Below are 19,054 nucleotides of genomic sequence, written 5' to 3'. Positions count from 1 at the left end.
GTGTCCTTCTATGATAGCTTCATCAGTTAAAAATGCGTTTAAATTTTATCTTCTTACACAAATAAAGCCACCTGAAAGTTTTTGATTTTTTTAAAAAAGGCAAGTTTGCTTCAAATATGCCTTTTTTAAAAAAATCACTCTCCAGCTGATTCGTATTTTTAGCCGCAAAATGCGGAAAATGTCAACAGTTTCGATTTCAAAAATTCGATTTTTTTTAAAAGGGCCAATTTTTCGAAATTTCATATGTTAATTGTTAACAAATGAATTGTTATAACAATTATCAAAGTGTACTAAGATGTTATTCTTGCATATATTTTTTACAAATGTATTACACAAATTCTGTATATTTAATATTAAAAGATATAGAGTTTTTTTTAGTTTTCTCAAAAACGTGTTTTAAGCAAACCAGCCCTTTTAAAAAACACTGATTCATTTATTCTTAACACTTTATTACATCAACAAAATGTTCAAATGAGCAACCAGGTTTATTGTTTAGACAATCAAGACACACTTTTCTATTAAGACGATTAACCTAGTTGAAGAAAAAGTCATTGTCAAGTTGACTTTACCACCTTATTGCAGCCACAAGCTAAAACCTTTTGACAGAACTGTCTATTGACCATTTAAATCCTTCTATGGTCGATACTTTTATGGTAAATCATCCTTGTAACCCATAACAACTCATGACGTTTCAAGTTTGGTTAGTTTTAAGTTCCGCTTAGCTAAAAATGTGTCAGGATTTTAATAAAAAGGACTTTTTCCTTTCAAGTTCTTACTTCAAAGAACCTATAATGGCAGAATTTCAACCTCAAAATTATTTCGTGTAGAAATAACTCCCTTTTCGCTAGAAAAAAACGAAAAATAGTAATTTTAACAGACACTCTTATAAAAAAAAAACTCGCTAAGCAGAAAAATATAAGTTTATTAAAATAATAAGAATGAGCAGAACAACAAACAAAAAAAAAAAATTTAAACAAAAGAGCTTGATTATCTGTTTCAATTCGTTAGGTCACGACTTAAGATTACCTGCCTTATCTGAGACAGGTGATCTTGAGTCGTCACTTAATAAATGTAAAATGGATGGTACTGTGGTTTCGCAAATAAGATCATGTTTTAAAACCGAAACAAATTGATTTCCAGTGATAACGTTTTAGTCAAACACACTACAAAAAAAAATTTAGCTACTTATGTTGGTAAAATTATTATAAATAAGTAACGTGAAACATGGAAGAAGATGTCTTTAAAACATCTTTTCAACAAGAAAAGCCATCATTCTTCCAACAGTTGATTATATTTCTTAAGTGTTACTTCAAGATACTTTCAGAAAATTAGCCTGATCACTACTTGTGGAGGAACTGCTAGAGTTGCTAGAGTAGATTTTATTTTTTCCTATGGACTTAACAGCTTTCAAATATGCGCTCTGTTATTTTTAATTTTTATTGTCCGTAGTACAAATTATTTGTTGAGAAATTATTTGTTGAGAGGAAAATGATGAAAGTTTTCAAAAGTATGATTAATCCTAAACTTTTTTACTTCAAAAAAAAAAAAGCCAAAAGCTAAAAATTATCATTTTATTCCATCTCCAGAATGTTGTTGTAACACTACTTGAGGAGTTTTCTCTAAGATCATCAGCAAAATTTTATAACTATGTTTTTTAAAAAGTGTGTTTTTAAAAGGTTAGAATGAAGCAACGATGTTCGGTCAATTGAAAAAGAATTTTTAGTTGAATGCAGAATTAAAAAAAGTAGTTTTCTAACCTGCAGCAAGATAGATTTGAAAAAAATAAATAAATTTGAATACAAAGCTGAAAAGATCCTGAAAACTGCACATAATTATCAGCCATATTCTCGTATTTGTAAAAATGAAAGCAATTTCTGAGATCTTATGCTGAACAAACCTGTATCTCCATACAGTGCACCTTCAAACCAAGTTGGGCTCGGTACAAGGAAAGAATTCAATACAAAAATTATACCAAGCGATTCTATTTTTAAAGAAAAAGCAAAAAACGATAGGTTTCTTTGCAAGCCAAAAGATTTCTATGTTTTTAAATTACTTAAAAACATTAACCGATTAGATAATTTTTCTAGGCTTGAAAATACTTCATCAAACTTTTTTTTAAAGATATAATAAATAAGATTATAGGTGAGGAGAAGTTAAACCTGATGACTTAGATGGTACATATTTACTAGAATATTTTAATGCTTTGTCAACCATAGGCTGTTTCATAAACACATTTTATTAACACTTAAAATATTTCAACCAAAACCTTAAAATTTATATTGCAATGCGGAAAATTTTTTTATGACGCAATATGTTGGTTAGAACTAATATCATATTTATGTTGTCTTAAGTTAATGTTTGATTTAAGGATCTTGGACTGCTTTCATAATTTCGCTGAACGTAAAAAAGTGCCCTGAAATAATAGAAAATCTAATTCAAATCGTCTCAAAAAAAGTAATAATGATATTAACTCTCATTAAGATGATTGTCTCATATAAGTCTTGTCATCTAATTTAAAGTCTCCTTCGGTGTTTTTTTTTTTGTTTTTTTTTAAATTCATTGGATGTTTATTCCGTGTTTACATTCGGTTGACATCTTAATACTTTTGCGTAGTACCAACGTTCTTACCTCAATTACATGCTAAAATAAACGTGCTAAAATATATCAATAATGCTAGCTAAGTTTTATATGTAATATAGTAATTAAGTTAAAAAAAAAAACAAAATGATAAAAAAAAACAACATTTTTTAGGTAACTAGACGTATTAGGAAAAAATGTCAAGAAGCGAAAAGGATCAGACAAATCAAAGTGAAAAGGATCAGACAGATGAACTAACAATACTAATGAGTATCATTAAAAAATTTTCTGAAATGGATGTCAGTCAAATGATAGCTGAGAAAAAGAGTATTGTTTCTATATTATCAACAGTAAATTTAAATGACATCAAGTTATTTTTTTATAGTTTAACTTCTTCCAATAACATTACTCTTGTGTTTGCTGTATTTCAAATATTTCTTGAAGCAAAAGAATTTGATGAAAAAGACTTAACTATCTTGATCAATATTTGTGAAAAATGTCTCCTTTACTCAGATGAATTATATCCCCTTACTATATCTGAAGACAGTGGAGAAACCAATATGAATCATTTAAATGTTCAGAAAAATGCTGAGCTTACTGAACTGTCGCTGTTGATGTTTATGGATTTTTTTTGTTTTGCAGGTGGTAGCAACTATTGGATTAGAAATACTAAGTTGGAGGAAGGTAACATGTTTCAAAAGAGTGTTTTAAAAAAACTCGGGGGAAAATTTCTTATTGTTGTAACCTCTAGGTTAGGTAGGTATGAATGGTCAAATGATAGTTTAAGGAAAACTTGCAAAGAGATTTTGTTAGCAGTGAGTGATATTTCAAAATGTCATAACATTTCTTCTTTAATTGCTGGAGCTGAAAATTCTTCATCCACTTGGTTTCCAGATGGTCTATTTAAAAAGGTTTTAACTGAGCTAAGTCCTTATTTTAATCAATATGCATGGAAAAGAGTTGTATACATAAAACATGTTCTAGTATGGTGTATCACAAAAATTAAATTTCCATTACTTGTTTCTCATATTACTACAGTATTACCTTTCCTACTTCAACTTGTAGATGATTATGAAACAAAGAACAAATGTCTTGGTATAAGTACCATTGAATATGTTGTCAGTAATGTAACTCCTTCTGATTTATGTTTGCTTAATTATGCAGATGTTATTTATGATGCATTATTCAAACAACTATATATGAATGAAGATCAAGTATATGAAGTTAGTTTATCCTGTCTTCTAAAAGTGCTGTTAGTTTTACACCCAAAATATAATTATGAGATCAAATATACAAAGTGGGATGATACATTAGAGAAAGTACTTGATAATATTGAATATACTAGCAAGTTTCCTACCAAGAAAATTCTACTTAAATATTTACCCAGGTTTTTTACCTACATGGGTGTAGGTTTAATTAAACATACTGATCGATTATTATCCATAATTGCTCTAACATTAGAACATAGTGATGGTAAAGATGAGTTTTGTAGATTTTATGCTTTTAAGATACTTAATGATACTGTGAGACAATGCTGGCCAGTTATTTTTCGTTATGAAAATCAAATATTAAAGTTTTTGTTAAAGTTTTTGACAGATTTGTTGGTGTCTGAACATCTATTATGCAATCATGAGACTAAAAAAAGACTTTGTAATGAACTTGTTAATTCATTGAAGCTAATGAAGTTATGTGGTGGAGAGCGCTTTCAAGTGAAGTTAAGAAGTATTATTTCTGCAACAGTGAATGAGAAATTTAACAGTATTAAAGATATTCTGAAGAATTCTTTGGATGAATAAATTGATTTTGAAAGTTACTAGAAATATCTCAGTTTTACTTTTTGCATGAAGCTTAAATATTTAAAATAGTTTTGTTGCTTTTTTTTGTATCCAAAAAGTTTCTGTAAATGATTGTTTCATTGACTAATTAATGAAAAATATCTTAATTTATACTTTCATAATTAGCTAACAATTATTTTCAGAATCACTTTTAACAAATTAAAATTGCAACGAATGACCATCAACCACTATTTGGTGAAAATTTTAACACTAAACCCTTTGATCTATATCCTCAGACTAACAAGATTACCAAAGTATTAGGTATATTTTATTATTTTACTATAAAGGTTTGTTCTTATTGATATGAGTATTAAGTTTTAAACAAAGAATGTGAATTATATATTACTTTTTATATTCCACAATTCTATTAAAGTTAACCAAAAGTGAGTCCTTTAGGTTAACATAAACAATTAAATGCCCTATATGTCAGTGAATAAACTGAAACTTTAGGCTTAGTTTTTAGTTGATGGTCAAAAATTAACTGACTTATTCACCAATTTTACAGTGTCAGTTTATATTTTATTAAACTATTTAAATTTAAAACTAAAAGAGAATATTTAATGTTTAATTTACTTATACACTGGGTTGACTTTAAATTTTATTAAATGGAGTCAAATTTAAATTCATTTGAAAAGATGAGACCACCTCTATTTTTAAGACTTTTTACTTTGTAAGTTTAAAACTTATGGCAATTTTAGTCCAAGTAATTGTTAGTAATATTTTTGAATTTTTATTGCTTTATTTATTTTTGTTGTAATAATTTTACAACTTTTAAGAACCTTTATGGTTTTTTTTGTGGTAACATTTTTATTTAAATAATTTTAAGCTCATGTTTAAATTATAAACTATCAAATTGAAAGTAGGGAAATCCAAATGATCCTTACAGCAGAAATAGGAACTCATTATTCAAAAAGTTTTAAAAGGTTAGTCTCAGCATTATTTTACAGCTCCTTTAGGAGTTTCTAAGGCAGGATTTTTTCATGTCATTAAATGACCTCTTGTTATAAACAAAAAAGAATAAATGATTATCGCAAAGCTCATTAAAGACAATTTTAAAATCTAGCAATTCAATATAGAACTGTGCAAATCAACAAGTACAAGAAATAATGTCTTCTAACTTTAGAATTGTTTGTAAAGCACCCTGCTAACAAACCATTGTTTTCTTTTTTTAAGTATTGCATTCTCTGAAAAAATTTGGTCAAACATCTTCACCTGACATCAAAGATAAGCCAGTTTTTTCTGTAGCAATGATTTTTTTCTGTTTTGAGTTCAAAAAGCATTAAATTAAAACTTCAAACACCATCAGTAGCTACAAGATGTTGAAGGTGTAACTTATTTCAAATTCTAATCTAAAAGGTTTACTAAAAGCAAGTATAAAAAAATTTTCTATCATGAGGTAAAACAAAATTGTTGAACTATAATATGATAGAAGAATGGGAAAAACTTTAATTTACTATGTTTTGAAAGATATTAATATTTTTGAAAGTAATGTATAAATAGAGAGATCCACATAGTTCTAAAGTTTTTAAGTATATACATTTATAGAAGTATAAGATGTTATAATATTTAATTAAATGAGAGTGTTCTAGTATACACTTTTTAACAAATTGATAGTTGTTTTTATTTGATGATTGTCTTTAGGCATAGATTCTCCAAGTATGCATTCAGCATCATCTTCATTTCATGATAAATTTACCTCACCTTCTCTATTACAACCTTTTCCTACTCAGCCATCTGTTTTAAGCAAATTAACAACAACTATTCACCAAACGAATACTTCATGGCATAACAGATGTGAAGAAATTATACATTTATGTTCTGCTTGTTCAAACAAGGTTTGTGCTTCATTTTCTTATAATATATTATGTGATTGTTTCATTTATGTGTAATATAAAATTTACTTAGCTATTGTATTTATTTATGAAGAACACAAGGCAAAAACCATTTTTGCATTTTTTTTAGTTACTGCTCCTATTGGATTGAGCTTCATGTTAATTGTGTAGTAAAAAAACTAACATTTCCAGTAACACTATTGACCAGAAGTTTAGCTAGGTTTGATGGGCATCATTTTGGGATTTTTTTTTGTTATGGCCTTCACAGTGTGAATCAGGTCTAAGCATATTTAAATAAATCTTCATTGTAAAGACTAAAAGAATGACCAAAAATGTTTTAAACTGCATATGTATTCTTAGGGTGGTGTTTTCTTTGTAGTTAGGTTCTGTGATATCTTAAGGTTGCTGGGTGTTTATGATAGTTTGTTTTGACATTCCCTCAGTGTGTGTGTTGGTTTATTTAATAGTCGGCTCATTGACTTTTAACACTTTAGATTTACATAAAGTTTAAACAATTTAATTTTCATGCAAATAGTAATGATATGCCAACTTCAGGCTTGAAATACATATAATAACAGTACTTACTGCTGGTCTTTTATAGTAATTAATGAATTTTCCCAAATGTTTAACTCAAATATATTCTTTTAATAATTTACAAATAAAAATAGTTACATTCTCAACATCTTAAAGATCTTCTCTTCTCTTAAATCTTGTCTCCTAAAATATTTTTTTCTTCTCTCTCTCTCTCTTTCAAAATCTCCCTTTTCTTCTCTCTCTCTCTCTCTCTCTCTCTCTCTCTCTCTCTCTCTCTCTCTCTCTCTCTCTCTCTCTCTTCCCCTTTCCATCCTTAAGATTTTTCAACCTCACTTTTTATATCTGTTTTTAGTATACAAATGCTACAAATTCTGTAAACTAAAAAAACTACCAAAATGAAAAATATGGGATGACATTTTCTTGTTTTTCTTGCTGATTTCACATGGAAAGACCTAGTTTCTGTAGATGTGTCAGAAATATTTGTAGATGTGTCAGAAATTTCTGTAGATGTGTCAGACATTTCTGCAATTATTAATAAAACACATTTTTCAAAATACTTTTTTTAGCATTTTAAAATTAAATAAATTTTATACTTTTTTAACTGTCAACTGATGCTATATAAGTTCATTTAGATGCTCTTTTAGCTCAGTTTATTTGATTTTAATAGGAGCTGATAGACGTACTTCCTACTTTGCTCCACAGTATTTTTGGGTATTCTGGAGGTCCGAGCTGGAAGTTGGATACACTTACACCTACAGCATATGTTTTACAAGATTACTCAAGCATTCTAAATTTTCTGAAGCCAAATGGATTTGTTTTCACAGTGATCAATAAGTTAATGTCAGATCCTGATGCACTCTTTCAACTTCCTTTCTCCATGTTACCTGTAATTAAAATATTTTATCATTGTTGACCTTTCAACTATCCTGTGTAGCATGTATTCAATCTATTTGCCACACTTATGTTGGTATTTATTATGTTGGTACCATTCTTTTGCTGAAAAACGCTATTAAAAACAGTTTATTATGATATATCTTATTCAGGTTTGTGTAACAGAGGATGCAAGAAAAGGAATGTCCAATTGGTATCAATCAAAAGTTAGCGCCCAGTCTGGAAATCAGCAATTTGTTAATTTTAGTATCTTTTCTTCTTATTTACTTTTTTTCTACACTGATTTGTTTCATACTTTTTAATAACTATTTAAAAATTGGATTATTTGTTATTTTTTAAATGTTTTAAAATGTTCTTAGTTTAATACAATATTTTCAATCTTCCCTGATTTTTTGCTTATTCTTTATCGTAATTTTTTTTGTTTAATACCTCAAGTTCATCTCTTATTGAGAAAATAATAAAAATTAGTTTTAAAGTGTTAAATGTTAAATTTTATAAAATTTAACATTTAACACTTTAAAACTTTAACACTTGTTTATTAAATTTAACATTTTATGAGATTAGACTTCTTGTTTGACAGATTATATGAATACCTTTTCATGATTCAGTTTAACAACTTTAGGGATAAAATAATTCCTCCAGAGATAATTAAGACAGTTTTGCAAAACTTTGATCATGTAGATTCCTGCAATAAATCCAGGAATTAGATCTTCTGTTTTTATTTTATTTTCTAAGAAGTAATTTTTTTTTTTTTTACTTATTTTAACACATGTGAAGCAGTTCACTTTTGATTAGAATATATTTATATAATTATATTTTAATTTTTTATATACTATATGATTATATTACAAATATACATATTTTCTTTCGAGGCTCCCTTTATTTACAATGTTCAAAGTAGCTATTAGAAAACCATCATCTCCACTTTGTTCAATTTTCATTCTCTGATCATGTGGGTTACACACTTTTTTCAATGATTTCTCGGAAACTCTATTCACAAATTTTTCAAATTTCTATTTATTCTCAACACTAAGACTAGTCTGTTTATTGAACTTTATGCTCCCAATTGATAATTACAAAATCTCTTCATGTTTGATCATGATGAAATATTGAAGTAATTGAATCTTTTTCTAAAGAATTAGGTTTAATCACTCAATTTAGCTTTTGCGTAACCTGAGTAAAAAGAATAAATTCATTGTCTAGTTGTTTTTCATATGCAGATTTTGTTAATCAATACCATAGCTATGGTTGATAATTGATGTTCTGAGTTTTCTTGTTTCCCAATCATAGCTAAAAGTAGGGTTCTGATTGATTTCAGTTGGATAGTTTAGTGTATAGAAACAGATATTTATTTTTAATTAGATCTACAGCCAACTATTCATCTACACCAGATTTTTCAGAGACAAAATCTCTCAGGTTTTCTCTGTTGGAAACCATATACTATTATAAATAGACACTTAAAACAGGATTTTATTATTGAATTTGGTTTATTCCTTGTTTTGGAGCCTTGCTTCTGCTTTGAAGGTCTATCTTACAAATATTAGTGCTAGATTTTTAATTTGCTGTGTATTTGCTTTAATTCTATTGCAGTTCCAGTTAATTATCATGAAAGAGCTCTTCTTTCTTTTGCAGGCTTCACAGATTCCCTCTGAGTATTCAACCTCCTTATAGGCATCAACAAAATTTTGTTCTGAACATATGCAATGTCTTTAACAATTCTAAATGCTTTGTATGCACACAACAAACATCTCTTTTTTCTAAATAGTGAATGAGATAGTTCCCTGGTATCTCTAAAGTATAGTTTTATATAAACACAGATTAATTTTTAGTAGTTACTCATTTTTTCATTACATAATTATTTCATGATTTTTTTGAACTTAACAGAGATTTAGATGCAATGGAGTACTTTCTCATATTGTTTTCATATTTTGTCATATATCCTAGTACCATGGTAACTTATATTTATTTAATCATAATTTTGCAAATAAAAATGTGATGTTATTTGTTTAAATTGTTTGTTTTTGCTACTTAATCTATATCTTTAATTAAAAAATGTATTATTATAGCAATCTCAGTGGACTTCAGTAGTAGATGTTCTATATGTGCGACTTTTTGAAGAGTATCTCCATTACTTTTTTCCTTTGAATGAAGCTCCATCAGATCCAGTACCACCAGTTCGTACTCAACAGTTCACCCCAAAGTTTAGTTCACTGCAAGTATTTTAGTTGTAATTAAAAAATTTCTACTCTTTGGCAAAAATCTACAATAAATACTATTTTTAGATACCTAATTTCTTATTTAGTTTTAATATAATAATAAAAACATTTTTAGTTAAAAGTAAAAAAAAAAAAAAAAGTTAAAAGTAGTTTTCAAATAGTTTTTTCATTACTTTAAGTTACTTTAAAGAAAATGAAAAAATTAATTGTTAGAAAAGATAAATTCCTAAGATCTTTATTTTAGTCGTGCTGCATCTTCTCCACTATTACGCCAACATGTTGAAACTAACTCTGTTTTAAACATCAACACACAGTCATCAAATGCTGAAATATTTTTGCAGGTATCTATGTTTTATGTATATCACTGTATGATAATAGGTTTCTTTATAGTATAATTTACTTTATAGTTAAATTTCCTTAGATACTTTGTGACTTTTGGTTAGGCCAAAATACTGAACATCAAGTGAGAGAAGTTAGTTTTATTTTGTATTTTCCATTCGTTTGTTAGATTTATTTCCATTTATAATTATATTTGAGTGTTTTTTTATATAACTTTTTTATCCAATCTTTGTTCAAATTAATTCTCTTACCTTCTCTAACCCCTCAACCTCTCTTTTACTAAAATACTGAGAATATCTTTACTCATAAAACACCCAGATTATTCTTTAGTATTTCAATATTTATTCATAAAATAGTTTTTAAAAAGTGCTAGAAGAATAACATATATTTAGGAATACAAATTGCCTTCCGTTGACTTTGCACGTATGGTTAGGATATTGGTTAAATATTTGCATATGTTTATCAACAGCAAGCGCTCAATACACGTTGACTTACCAATGGCTCATTTAGCAAGGTTAAAAAACTTTTGCATTTAGACTTATATCATTTTAAAAAAAAAATTTAATGCCAAAGGATTAAATATGATAAAGTATGTTTTTTCATTTTTTTTTTAATTATTGTTGATTCTGTTTGTAGCGTAGTCATACCTGGGTTGTTCAACAAGCGATTGTATATCTATTTAAAACTATGTTTTATGCATTGGCCGTTGGATGCTTCATTTAGAATGGTAAGTTTTTTTTTTATTTCCATTAATAATTATTGCAGGTTTCAAAGACTTCATTTTATCCCTAAAGTTTTTGTAAAACTATAAAATGTTTTTGTTCTTTTTTAAAGGTGCTTGAAACTTGGTTAAGTTTTATTCAACCTTGGCGATATCTTAATTTAAATTCATCATCAGATGATGAAGTAGTAGATATAAGCATCTTACCATGGTGAGTTTTTCTGTAAGTCAGAGATTTACATACTGTGATTGCTAAATATTAAAATGTTGTTGCTTAAATATAATTTTGAATTTTGTTAAAGGTGTTTTATTTATTTACAGGAAACCATTCATATCTTCAAACTTTCATTTCTATTCTGTTTTGTTCAAAAAATTTATCTCTCGAGCTCAGAGACACGATTTATTGGCAATTGGTGATGTTTTTTTAATATATCGTGTTGCTAAAGTAAGTTGTCTTTTACAAATTTTTGTTCAAATAATAAAGAAGTGGTAATGTTGATAATGTTAATATCTTGCTATTTTTAGGTATTTTCACAACATACTCTTGTAGATTTATTACATGAAGGTAATTTTTGTTTAAATTGATTATATTCTTTATGAATTTTAATAATCTTTTTGACAATTTGGTGGATTGCAGTGTTTTTCAATGAAATCTACTTTATGTTCTCTAAGCCAGTTTATGTTCTCTAAGTTGTCCCAGAGTAGTGACATGATGCCAAATTGGGCCAAAATAACGGCTTCATTCCAATGTATTTGTAATTGGAATTCTGTTTCTTGCAATTAATTGCTGAATAATATTGGTGTCCTGGAAGAGATTGGAAATATGCAGCACAATAAGTTTCATCGTCAATAATCAAACAAGACTTTTTAGCGCTTAATTTTTTACAGAGCAGCTTTGAACATGGAATTACAACATTTTCTTGCTTTTCTTCACGACAAGCAACTTTTTTCTTTTTGTAAGATTTATAGCCACAATTTCTCTTTACTCTTTGTATAGTGGAAGCACTTAAATTTATTTGCTAAAATTCGAATAGAAATCTCTGGTTTTCTGTCTAAGACATTTTTCACTTTTTTTTACCAAGATCTCATCTAACAAAACATTTTTTTCTTCCATTTCCTGATTTTCTTTTGATTGTGTCCCTAAATTGTTTCACAACGCTCTGCACTGTTCTCAAAGTAATCTGCAGCTCTTTAGAAATTATTTTGTTTGATACACCAGGATTTTCAACGAGTGAAATGCAAAATTTTTTATCGTTGTTTTGATAACAGAGTTGTTTAAGTTTTGAATTTTTTTACTTTCAATAATCTTTTCAGATTTTTCAAAATATTGTTGTATTAACAATTTATAAAGCTTGAAAGTTGAGTTATCAAAGTGTTTCTTACTCTTTTCTGACTTCATAGCAATACTGCTACCTGTATGTAATGTGAAATAATGTATATTTTTTAATTTCAATGAAAATAAAAATGAGAAGCAAAATTCAGCAAACATAACAAGTTTTTCCCAAATTAATAAAATTAAGGATAAATCATTGTATATAGTCAGCCTTGAAAATATTAAGTCAGCCTTCAAAACAAAAGCCAAATTGGGTCAATGGTTTAGTGACTATCAGGCAACTATATCTTGTCAACTGTGTAAATAAAATTATGAATGTGAGAATACACCAAAATATAGCATAGAGGAATCACCACAAGCAAAGAAGTTAAGTGTCAGTCTAGTTAACCAGCTCTATTTTAAAAATTTTATGTGCTATTTATTAACTATAGATGAGAGTGGGATCTTTTACAATAATTTTAACTTTAAATAGGAATGTTTACAGTATACTAAAATTTGGTTTTTAGTTCTGAAGCAAACAAAGAGAAAATAGTTTATAAAAAGGTTTTTTTAAAAAATTAGTAAATCAATTAAGTTTTTAATTTTAAATTCTAGCTGATGCTGAAATGGTGAGAGGTCATATTCGCTCACCACTTTCAAATGCAAGTCAGTTTGGAGGTTTATTGAGTCCCATCTGCTTGGAGAGCAGTACTGAGCTGCAGCAATCATTGTTCGGGAATGACAGCTCAAAAGTTGTATGTAATGTTTAACTTATGATGTGAATGACAGGCAAATGTCATTGTATTGAAAATATTACATTAAAGCACCAATAAAAAGCATAAATTTTAGTTTTATTCTGTGTCATTATTTTACTACCAAAACGCTTTACTGAGGGAATTTTCCTTACATTATGATCAGGTTCAATACTTGTGTGAGTCATTGGCTTCATCAGTCATCAAGTTGCATAGTAAGTCATTATTATCTTCAAGTACAGCTAAGCAATCAAATGGTTGGATTGCTAGAATTCAAGAGTTCTTTATCAATGATGCAAATGACTTTATAGAAGATCATGATGAACAAAAGCTTATTGATTATTTAGAAAAATCATGTCATCTATTATGTAATGTATTCCAAGTAAGTTATCTTGTGGTTTATAAATTTTCTATATTCTGATGTTTTTAACTTTCATATTTACTCTAAGCTTTAAATTACACCAACGTAAATTTTAAATTTATGTATGGCTTTAAATGTAGATGTGTTCAGTTTATTAAATTGTATTCAATTTATTTGTGTAAGCTTTTATTTTTATTCTTAAAAAGATCACCATACAAACAACAATCCCCAAAGTAAACAATTTTGAACCTTTGAAAAGTTCTTTACTTAATCAGCAGTTTTCACCTCAACAGCCAGACTGTATGTTGACCTCTCAAGGAATTGTACTTACTGACAAAGGGCGCTTTCAGGTATGGTGATTATTACATGTATAAGTGGTATATTTCTTTTTATTTATTAGGCTAATATCTGATATATTTTGGCTATTGTTACCATTGTTGCTGGAAAAACTCCAGCAGACTTGCAAGTGTTTGACTATAAGTTTTTCAATCTTTGATCTCAACTTATATAGATAAAATATAATATGATGTAAAAAGATGTTTTTTATACTTACAATTCTAGGTTTAAAGGTATGAATACTACTAAGAGTGCAGTAGTACTCATACATTTCAACTACAAATTATAAATTCTATATAATTACTGAAATCCCTAATGTATAACTAAAAAAGTTATTATTTTAATTAGATTTAGGAATCCATGTTTATCTTAATTATCCCCAATCAAACTATTAATTTTATTAAATTTTATTAAACTTAATTTATAATTTTCTCATGAAGTAATTAAATATTTTTCTTACTTTATAATGTTCTTGGCTAACTATATATTAATTTTTTAAGCTATAAAAAAAATTGCAAAGGTTTGTTGTCCATCTCATATAAATTCAGGAAGATGCAGTTTATAATCATTAAAATAAACATTTAACTATTGTAACATATTTTTGAAGGTTGCTCAAGGATTATGTCGGTTTGATAAAATATACACTGGTGATCCAGAATTACAACCTGTTCGTTCACATGAAAGCTCCTTAGCAGTAAGATGGCTGTACAAAGCTTCTATCATAATTAACAATAAGGTACTTTTCGATTGATTTTTTAGATTTTTCTTCATAAATTTTACGGGTAACATGAACATTTTTAAAATTAATAAAACTATACCAAAAACATTCCAGTTACCATCTTAAAAATAATTTTTTAGTTAAATAAAATTCTGATTTTATTGATCAAATTGTCTAGAATATAAACAGCGGAGTTATTTAGAGAGACTGAGATTTTTTTTCTTGTGTGAATACAAAGTAAAAAACCAATTTGAAAAATAAAAAACCACTTTTAAGTCCTGCAACAATCGTAATTGTAGGATCATTAAAACTACAATCATTAAATATACTTTCTCACTATATATAGCACTATATACACTATATATATAGATTAGTTACACTAATACTGTATATACTCATGACTTTCTAACTTCTTGTGAAATGATTAATTTCCTGTATCATAAATCAATAAATTTTTGCTCAATGATAATGAAAACAGGTTTTATTCTGCTTTTGTTTTTAAAAAAGGTCATGCACAATACTTGATCTATGACCCAGGATTATGAAGTCACAAAAAAGTCATAACCATAATCTAAATATTTATATAAACTTATAATGATATAAAATATTTATAATAGTATTTATATTTTTATATTTACTCTTATAGTTCTCCGATAAAATTCAGAAGTTGTACAATCGAGATGATGTCTTTTCCACTGCGCTTCGCGCAATATCTAAAAAAGTAACTGAAGATAGCGATCGTTGTGGCTCGCGTGTTCATCCTCGGGTTTCGCTTCGGTTTGCCGCTTCATATTACTTTATGGGTTATATTTTATGGTTTATGGTGTTAGCGCAACTATTTGGATTTCACTGGCTACTGATCGTCTTAGGAACAATTTTTATTCTTGTAATATGTATTATCCTCAATGTCGATTCACAGCCTAAAGTGGTGAAAAGAGATTAATCTAAGACTAAGGGGAATTTTGTAGTTACATTCACCAAACTGTGTTTTTTGACTTTATTTATAGATTTTATCATACCCCATAAATATGTCAAAAATATTTTAAAGGTTTATTTTTGAATATTGATTAAAATACTAAGAAAAAATATTAATTTTATTGTCTGTCTTTCTTAAGAAGCATAAAAAAATGTATAGGAAACTGGATATGTGTATTGCTGAGTTCTTAATTAAATTTAAGATCTTTGCATACATAAAGTGATTTGAAAAAAAAGTTAAAATAAATGCAGATAAAATAGGAAACGCATAAAAATCCTTATTTAAAAATCTACGAAAGTTCTAGCATGTGATTAAGAATTTTAGAAGATTTTTAAATGCGGTTAAAAAAAAGAATTAAATTTTTTTTTAATTTAGTTTTTAAAAAAGCTTCATCAAACTGTTCTTACTTTTTTAATTCCATTATACACAAATTATTATACCATACATAGATTTCAATGTAAGGTTAAACATAATCTTCACCAACAGCTTCATTTCAACCATAACATAAAAGAAAAGGAATCTGCTCTTAAACCCAGTAGCAATAAAAGCTTCTAATTCGAAGTGAAATTGTAAAAATTTGTTTGCTTCTCTAAAATATGATAAAGCTGCAATGGGTTTTCTAAGTAACCTGCGACAAGGATTAAATTTTAAAGATCTCTTGCTGTCATCTCAGGGCTGACCGTGAATACACTATCATGTATCAAAGTTTTGATGCATTCCCAATGATATTCACCATGCTTTAAATTGACAGTTTTTCGATTTTTTTTTCAGTTTTTAGAAAATTGCTGGCAAAAACCTTTTCCCTTGAGACTAAATGACTATTGTTAAAACCTTTTGACAGCCTTCAAATCTTTTAAATGACATCTGTCAAAAAAAAAAACATTTTCTGGTTTTCAAATTTACAAGAGTTTGAAAAAACTCTTGTGAGCGCTTAAAAAAAAAACTTTTTTAATAAAATTGTCTGATTCTTATGTTTTTTGGTGTACTGTGTCCGAAAATAATGATAAAAAAAGTCTTATCGCCCACAATTTTTTCACACTTGAAAATGTGAGATATTTCTTTTATTATCTAATTTCAGTACATTTTATTATACTAAAACAAGCGGTAAATCTAAAAAAAATTAGTTGGGCCCTGTTTTTCTTGTTTGATGAAAGGTGTTTGTTAACCAAAAAATGCGAATGAAACGCATTAAAACTGAAAATAAAACAAAGTTATGTCTGAGAAACAAAAACCACCAAATCAACACCTTAAAACTGATCGGAAATGTCACGAAATGTCAATATAAGGAAAACACTAACACTGCTTTCAATTCGAAATCTTCCTACTAACGATAGTAAAATGATTTTTCTTCTGATCTTATGAATAGACATGATATATAAGCTTAAAGCTTTATTGCGTAGGTTTCCAACAGAGACCTTTTTTGTTTTTCTTTAAGGTTCCCTAAAGCTTTCAATTTTAAAAAGCCATTAAATATACTTACAATAATGAACTGTGATAAATGCTGGATTTGCATTAGATTACTTTAGCATGCAGAGATATTTTTTGCAATAGCAAACTTAGTTGCCAATCCCCATCATGTGGGATAATTTTGTTAAACCTTTAAAGCTCTTTTATTCACTTTCTTCATTTAGAGATAAACAAACATTTTAATTACCCTCCTATTCTAGCAAATAAACTACCTACCAGGTTTGCTGCACACTTATTTACCGAGCTGCAGAAGAACGAACTTGTTGAATCAAATAATTTTCATGTAAGCAAAACTCTATTATTTCTTCTTCTTTGCTTAATACAGTTTTATCTATCTTAATCATGAACTCTATATTTGCTTTTGGTTGCATTTAACTTGCCAAAGTTTTCATAAGGTTTACTTCTAAAATTATGTTCCTTTTACGTTTTATGGGTTGTAACAGTCACGTGATCTGTTTATTAAACTATTTAGCTGTCAATGAAGGGGATGGAAAATGAAGAATTGAAAACACGTAACTTCAGTGCGACACTTGAAAGATTTTATAAATCGAAATATGGTCATGTTATTTGTAAAGAAAATGGTCAACAGTCAAAAATTGTATTTAGCAAACAAACTTTTGAACACGTCAAACCACCATATAGTTACATAGCTCTCATTACAATGGCTGTATTGCAATCAGCTGAGCAGAAACTGACGCTCAGAGGAATATGTGAGTTTATAGCCCAACATTTCCCGTATTACAGAGAGAGATTTCCAGCATGGCAGAACTCTATACGACACAATCTTTCTTTAAATGATTGTTTTGTAAAAATTCCAAAAGAGCCAGGCACGTTAGGGAAAGGTCATTACTGGTCGTTACATCCAGCCTGTAAAGACATGTTTGAGCACGGAAGTTTTTTGAGAAGAAGAAAACGATTCAAAAGGGATAATCAGTGTTCAACAAATATAGACAGTAATTACTATTTTCACAACCATTCTCATTTAACACCAAGCGAATCGTATTTTCGAACGGATATTGTCCTGTCTTCGCCTAGATGTAACTATCCGATCAATTTTGATCAAACTCAGACAAAACAAAAGCGGGCGACAGACTTTTCAATTCAAAAGTTAATTGGAAAAGAATTTTAAAGAGAGTTGTTTAAATACTGTAAAAACTTCAAAATATTGTTCTATATCTAAAACAAGTAAGATAGAAAAAAAAAAAAAAGATAATAACTAAGAAAGTGCAATAACTGATATTTAAAAGATGCCCTACGCCTAAAACTTACACTACGCTAATAAATCTCTACCAATCTCGTGGAGGAGTTTTAGTTAAGAATCTTGTCTAACTATATTAATGTTTAGCAGACGTCAAACGTATCGAAATTGCAATAATGAAAAGTACATAAAATGTTGATGCTCAATTATAAAATATTCATCGCCCAATATAATCCAAAAGGATAAATTCACCTCAACTTTGTTATTTTCTTAAACAATTTGCAATTAAACCATTTTATATTTAAAAAAAAAAAATGTCTTTTTTAAATAGGCCTATATACAAACCAATGTAAATGAAAGAAAGCAAGTCGTTAAAAGTAATTGTTCAGCATTTGTTTAACTTTTGGATTTAAGTCTGGTTTTATGCAAACCAGCATAAAAAAAAACGAAATAAAATCACAAATAATCGTGTAGAAAAATTTATTGCCATTTTTAAAATCTTTATACGTGCGCTCAAAAAAGAGTTTCGCCACATGCATTGATTAAGGAGATCATGCTGTGCAATTAATTCCTTCATTTTTCTTGTGTTGACGTCAGATAATCGTTTCCTTTTCCAAACAAATTTCATTACGGCTAACAAAACTTTCAGTTCACATAAGATTTTGAATTGGTGATTTATTGTTAAAGTTCTAACCGGGGGTACGTGTATGTGTTCGGGTATGTGTGTTCAGACGCGCTTGTGCGAGCGTGTAATAATTAAAATATCGTCCCACAAACATTAAATCGGTTCAAGCTAAGATAAGCATTATTACATAAATATTCTTGATGATGTTTAGGTCTGGAAATCAATCACTTGCGTTGATCATTGAGTACTTTTTTAAGTAACTGATATACATTTTCAACGAATGGAAACATAATCCCCATGTTAGAAATAGTTTGCAATTGATCTTCAGCCTAGAAAACTTAACTTTATGTCTGCATAATAATGA

General features: G+C 28.1%; 2 protein-coding genes across 2 annotated transcripts; both read left to right on the top strand.

Annotated features, from left to right (window-relative positions):
* Positions 1–2,661: 2,661 nt before the first annotated feature.
* On the top strand, positions 2,662–15,378 carry LOC145184079 (sphingomyelin phosphodiesterase 4-like). Its single transcript, XM_090077973.1, has 19 exons — positions 2,662–4,371; positions 4,572–4,673; positions 6,054–6,247; positions 7,446–7,664; positions 7,822–7,915; positions 9,562–9,620; positions 9,736–9,881; positions 10,130–10,226; positions 10,307–10,357; positions 10,617–10,738; positions 10,861–10,951; positions 11,059–11,156; positions 11,267–11,390; positions 11,471–11,510; positions 12,873–13,012; positions 13,176–13,391; positions 13,577–13,720; positions 14,314–14,442; positions 15,071–15,378. The coding sequence occupies exons 1-19, from the start codon at positions 2,775–2,777 to the stop codon at positions 15,365–15,367; spliced, it is 3,960 nt and encodes a 1,319-aa protein (XP_089934099.1). The 5' UTR covers positions 2,662–2,774; the 3' UTR covers positions 15,368–15,378.
* A 1,613-nt stretch (positions 15,379–16,991) lies between these two features.
* On the top strand, positions 16,992–18,057 carry LOC145189568 (forkhead box protein D3-like). The gene is made up of 2 exons (XM_090079540.1): positions 16,992–17,150; positions 17,340–18,057. The coding sequence occupies exon 2, from the start codon at positions 17,346–17,348 to the stop codon at positions 17,994–17,996; it is 651 nt and encodes a 216-aa protein (XP_089935666.1). The 5' UTR covers positions 16,992–17,150; positions 17,340–17,345; the 3' UTR covers positions 17,997–18,057.
* Positions 18,058–19,054: the final 997 nt, after the last annotated feature.

Source organism: Hydra viridissima, unplaced genomic scaffold (genome assembly GCF_058129835.1).
Source record: "Hydra viridissima isolate aposymbiotic clone 2 unplaced genomic scaffold, HvirCarnegie_v1 scaffold_2, whole genome shotgun sequence".
Classification (NCBI taxonomy): domain Eukaryota; kingdom Metazoa; phylum Cnidaria; class Hydrozoa; order Anthoathecata; family Hydridae; genus Hydra; species Hydra viridissima.
This window is presented reverse-complemented; position numbering and strand designations above follow the sequence as displayed.

Excerpts from the sequence above, each read along its gene's own strand:
- LOC145184079 (XM_090077973.1), top strand. The coding sequence starts at position 2,775 with ATGTCAAGAAGCGAAAAGGATCAGACAAATCAAAGTGAAAAGGATCAG. Across the intron at positions 4,372-4,571 it reads GAAGAATTCTTTGGATGAAT|TTAAAATTGCAACGAATGAC; the intron begins AAATTGATTTTG and ends ACTTTTAACAAA. Across the intron at positions 10,952-11,058 it reads TGGATGCTTCATTTAGAATG|GTGCTTGAAACTTGGTTAAG; the intron begins GTAAGTTTTTTT and ends TCTTTTTTAAAG.
- LOC145189568 (XM_090079540.1), top strand. The coding sequence starts at position 17,346 with ATGAAGGGGATGGAAAATGAAGAATTGAAAACACGTAACTTCAGTGCG.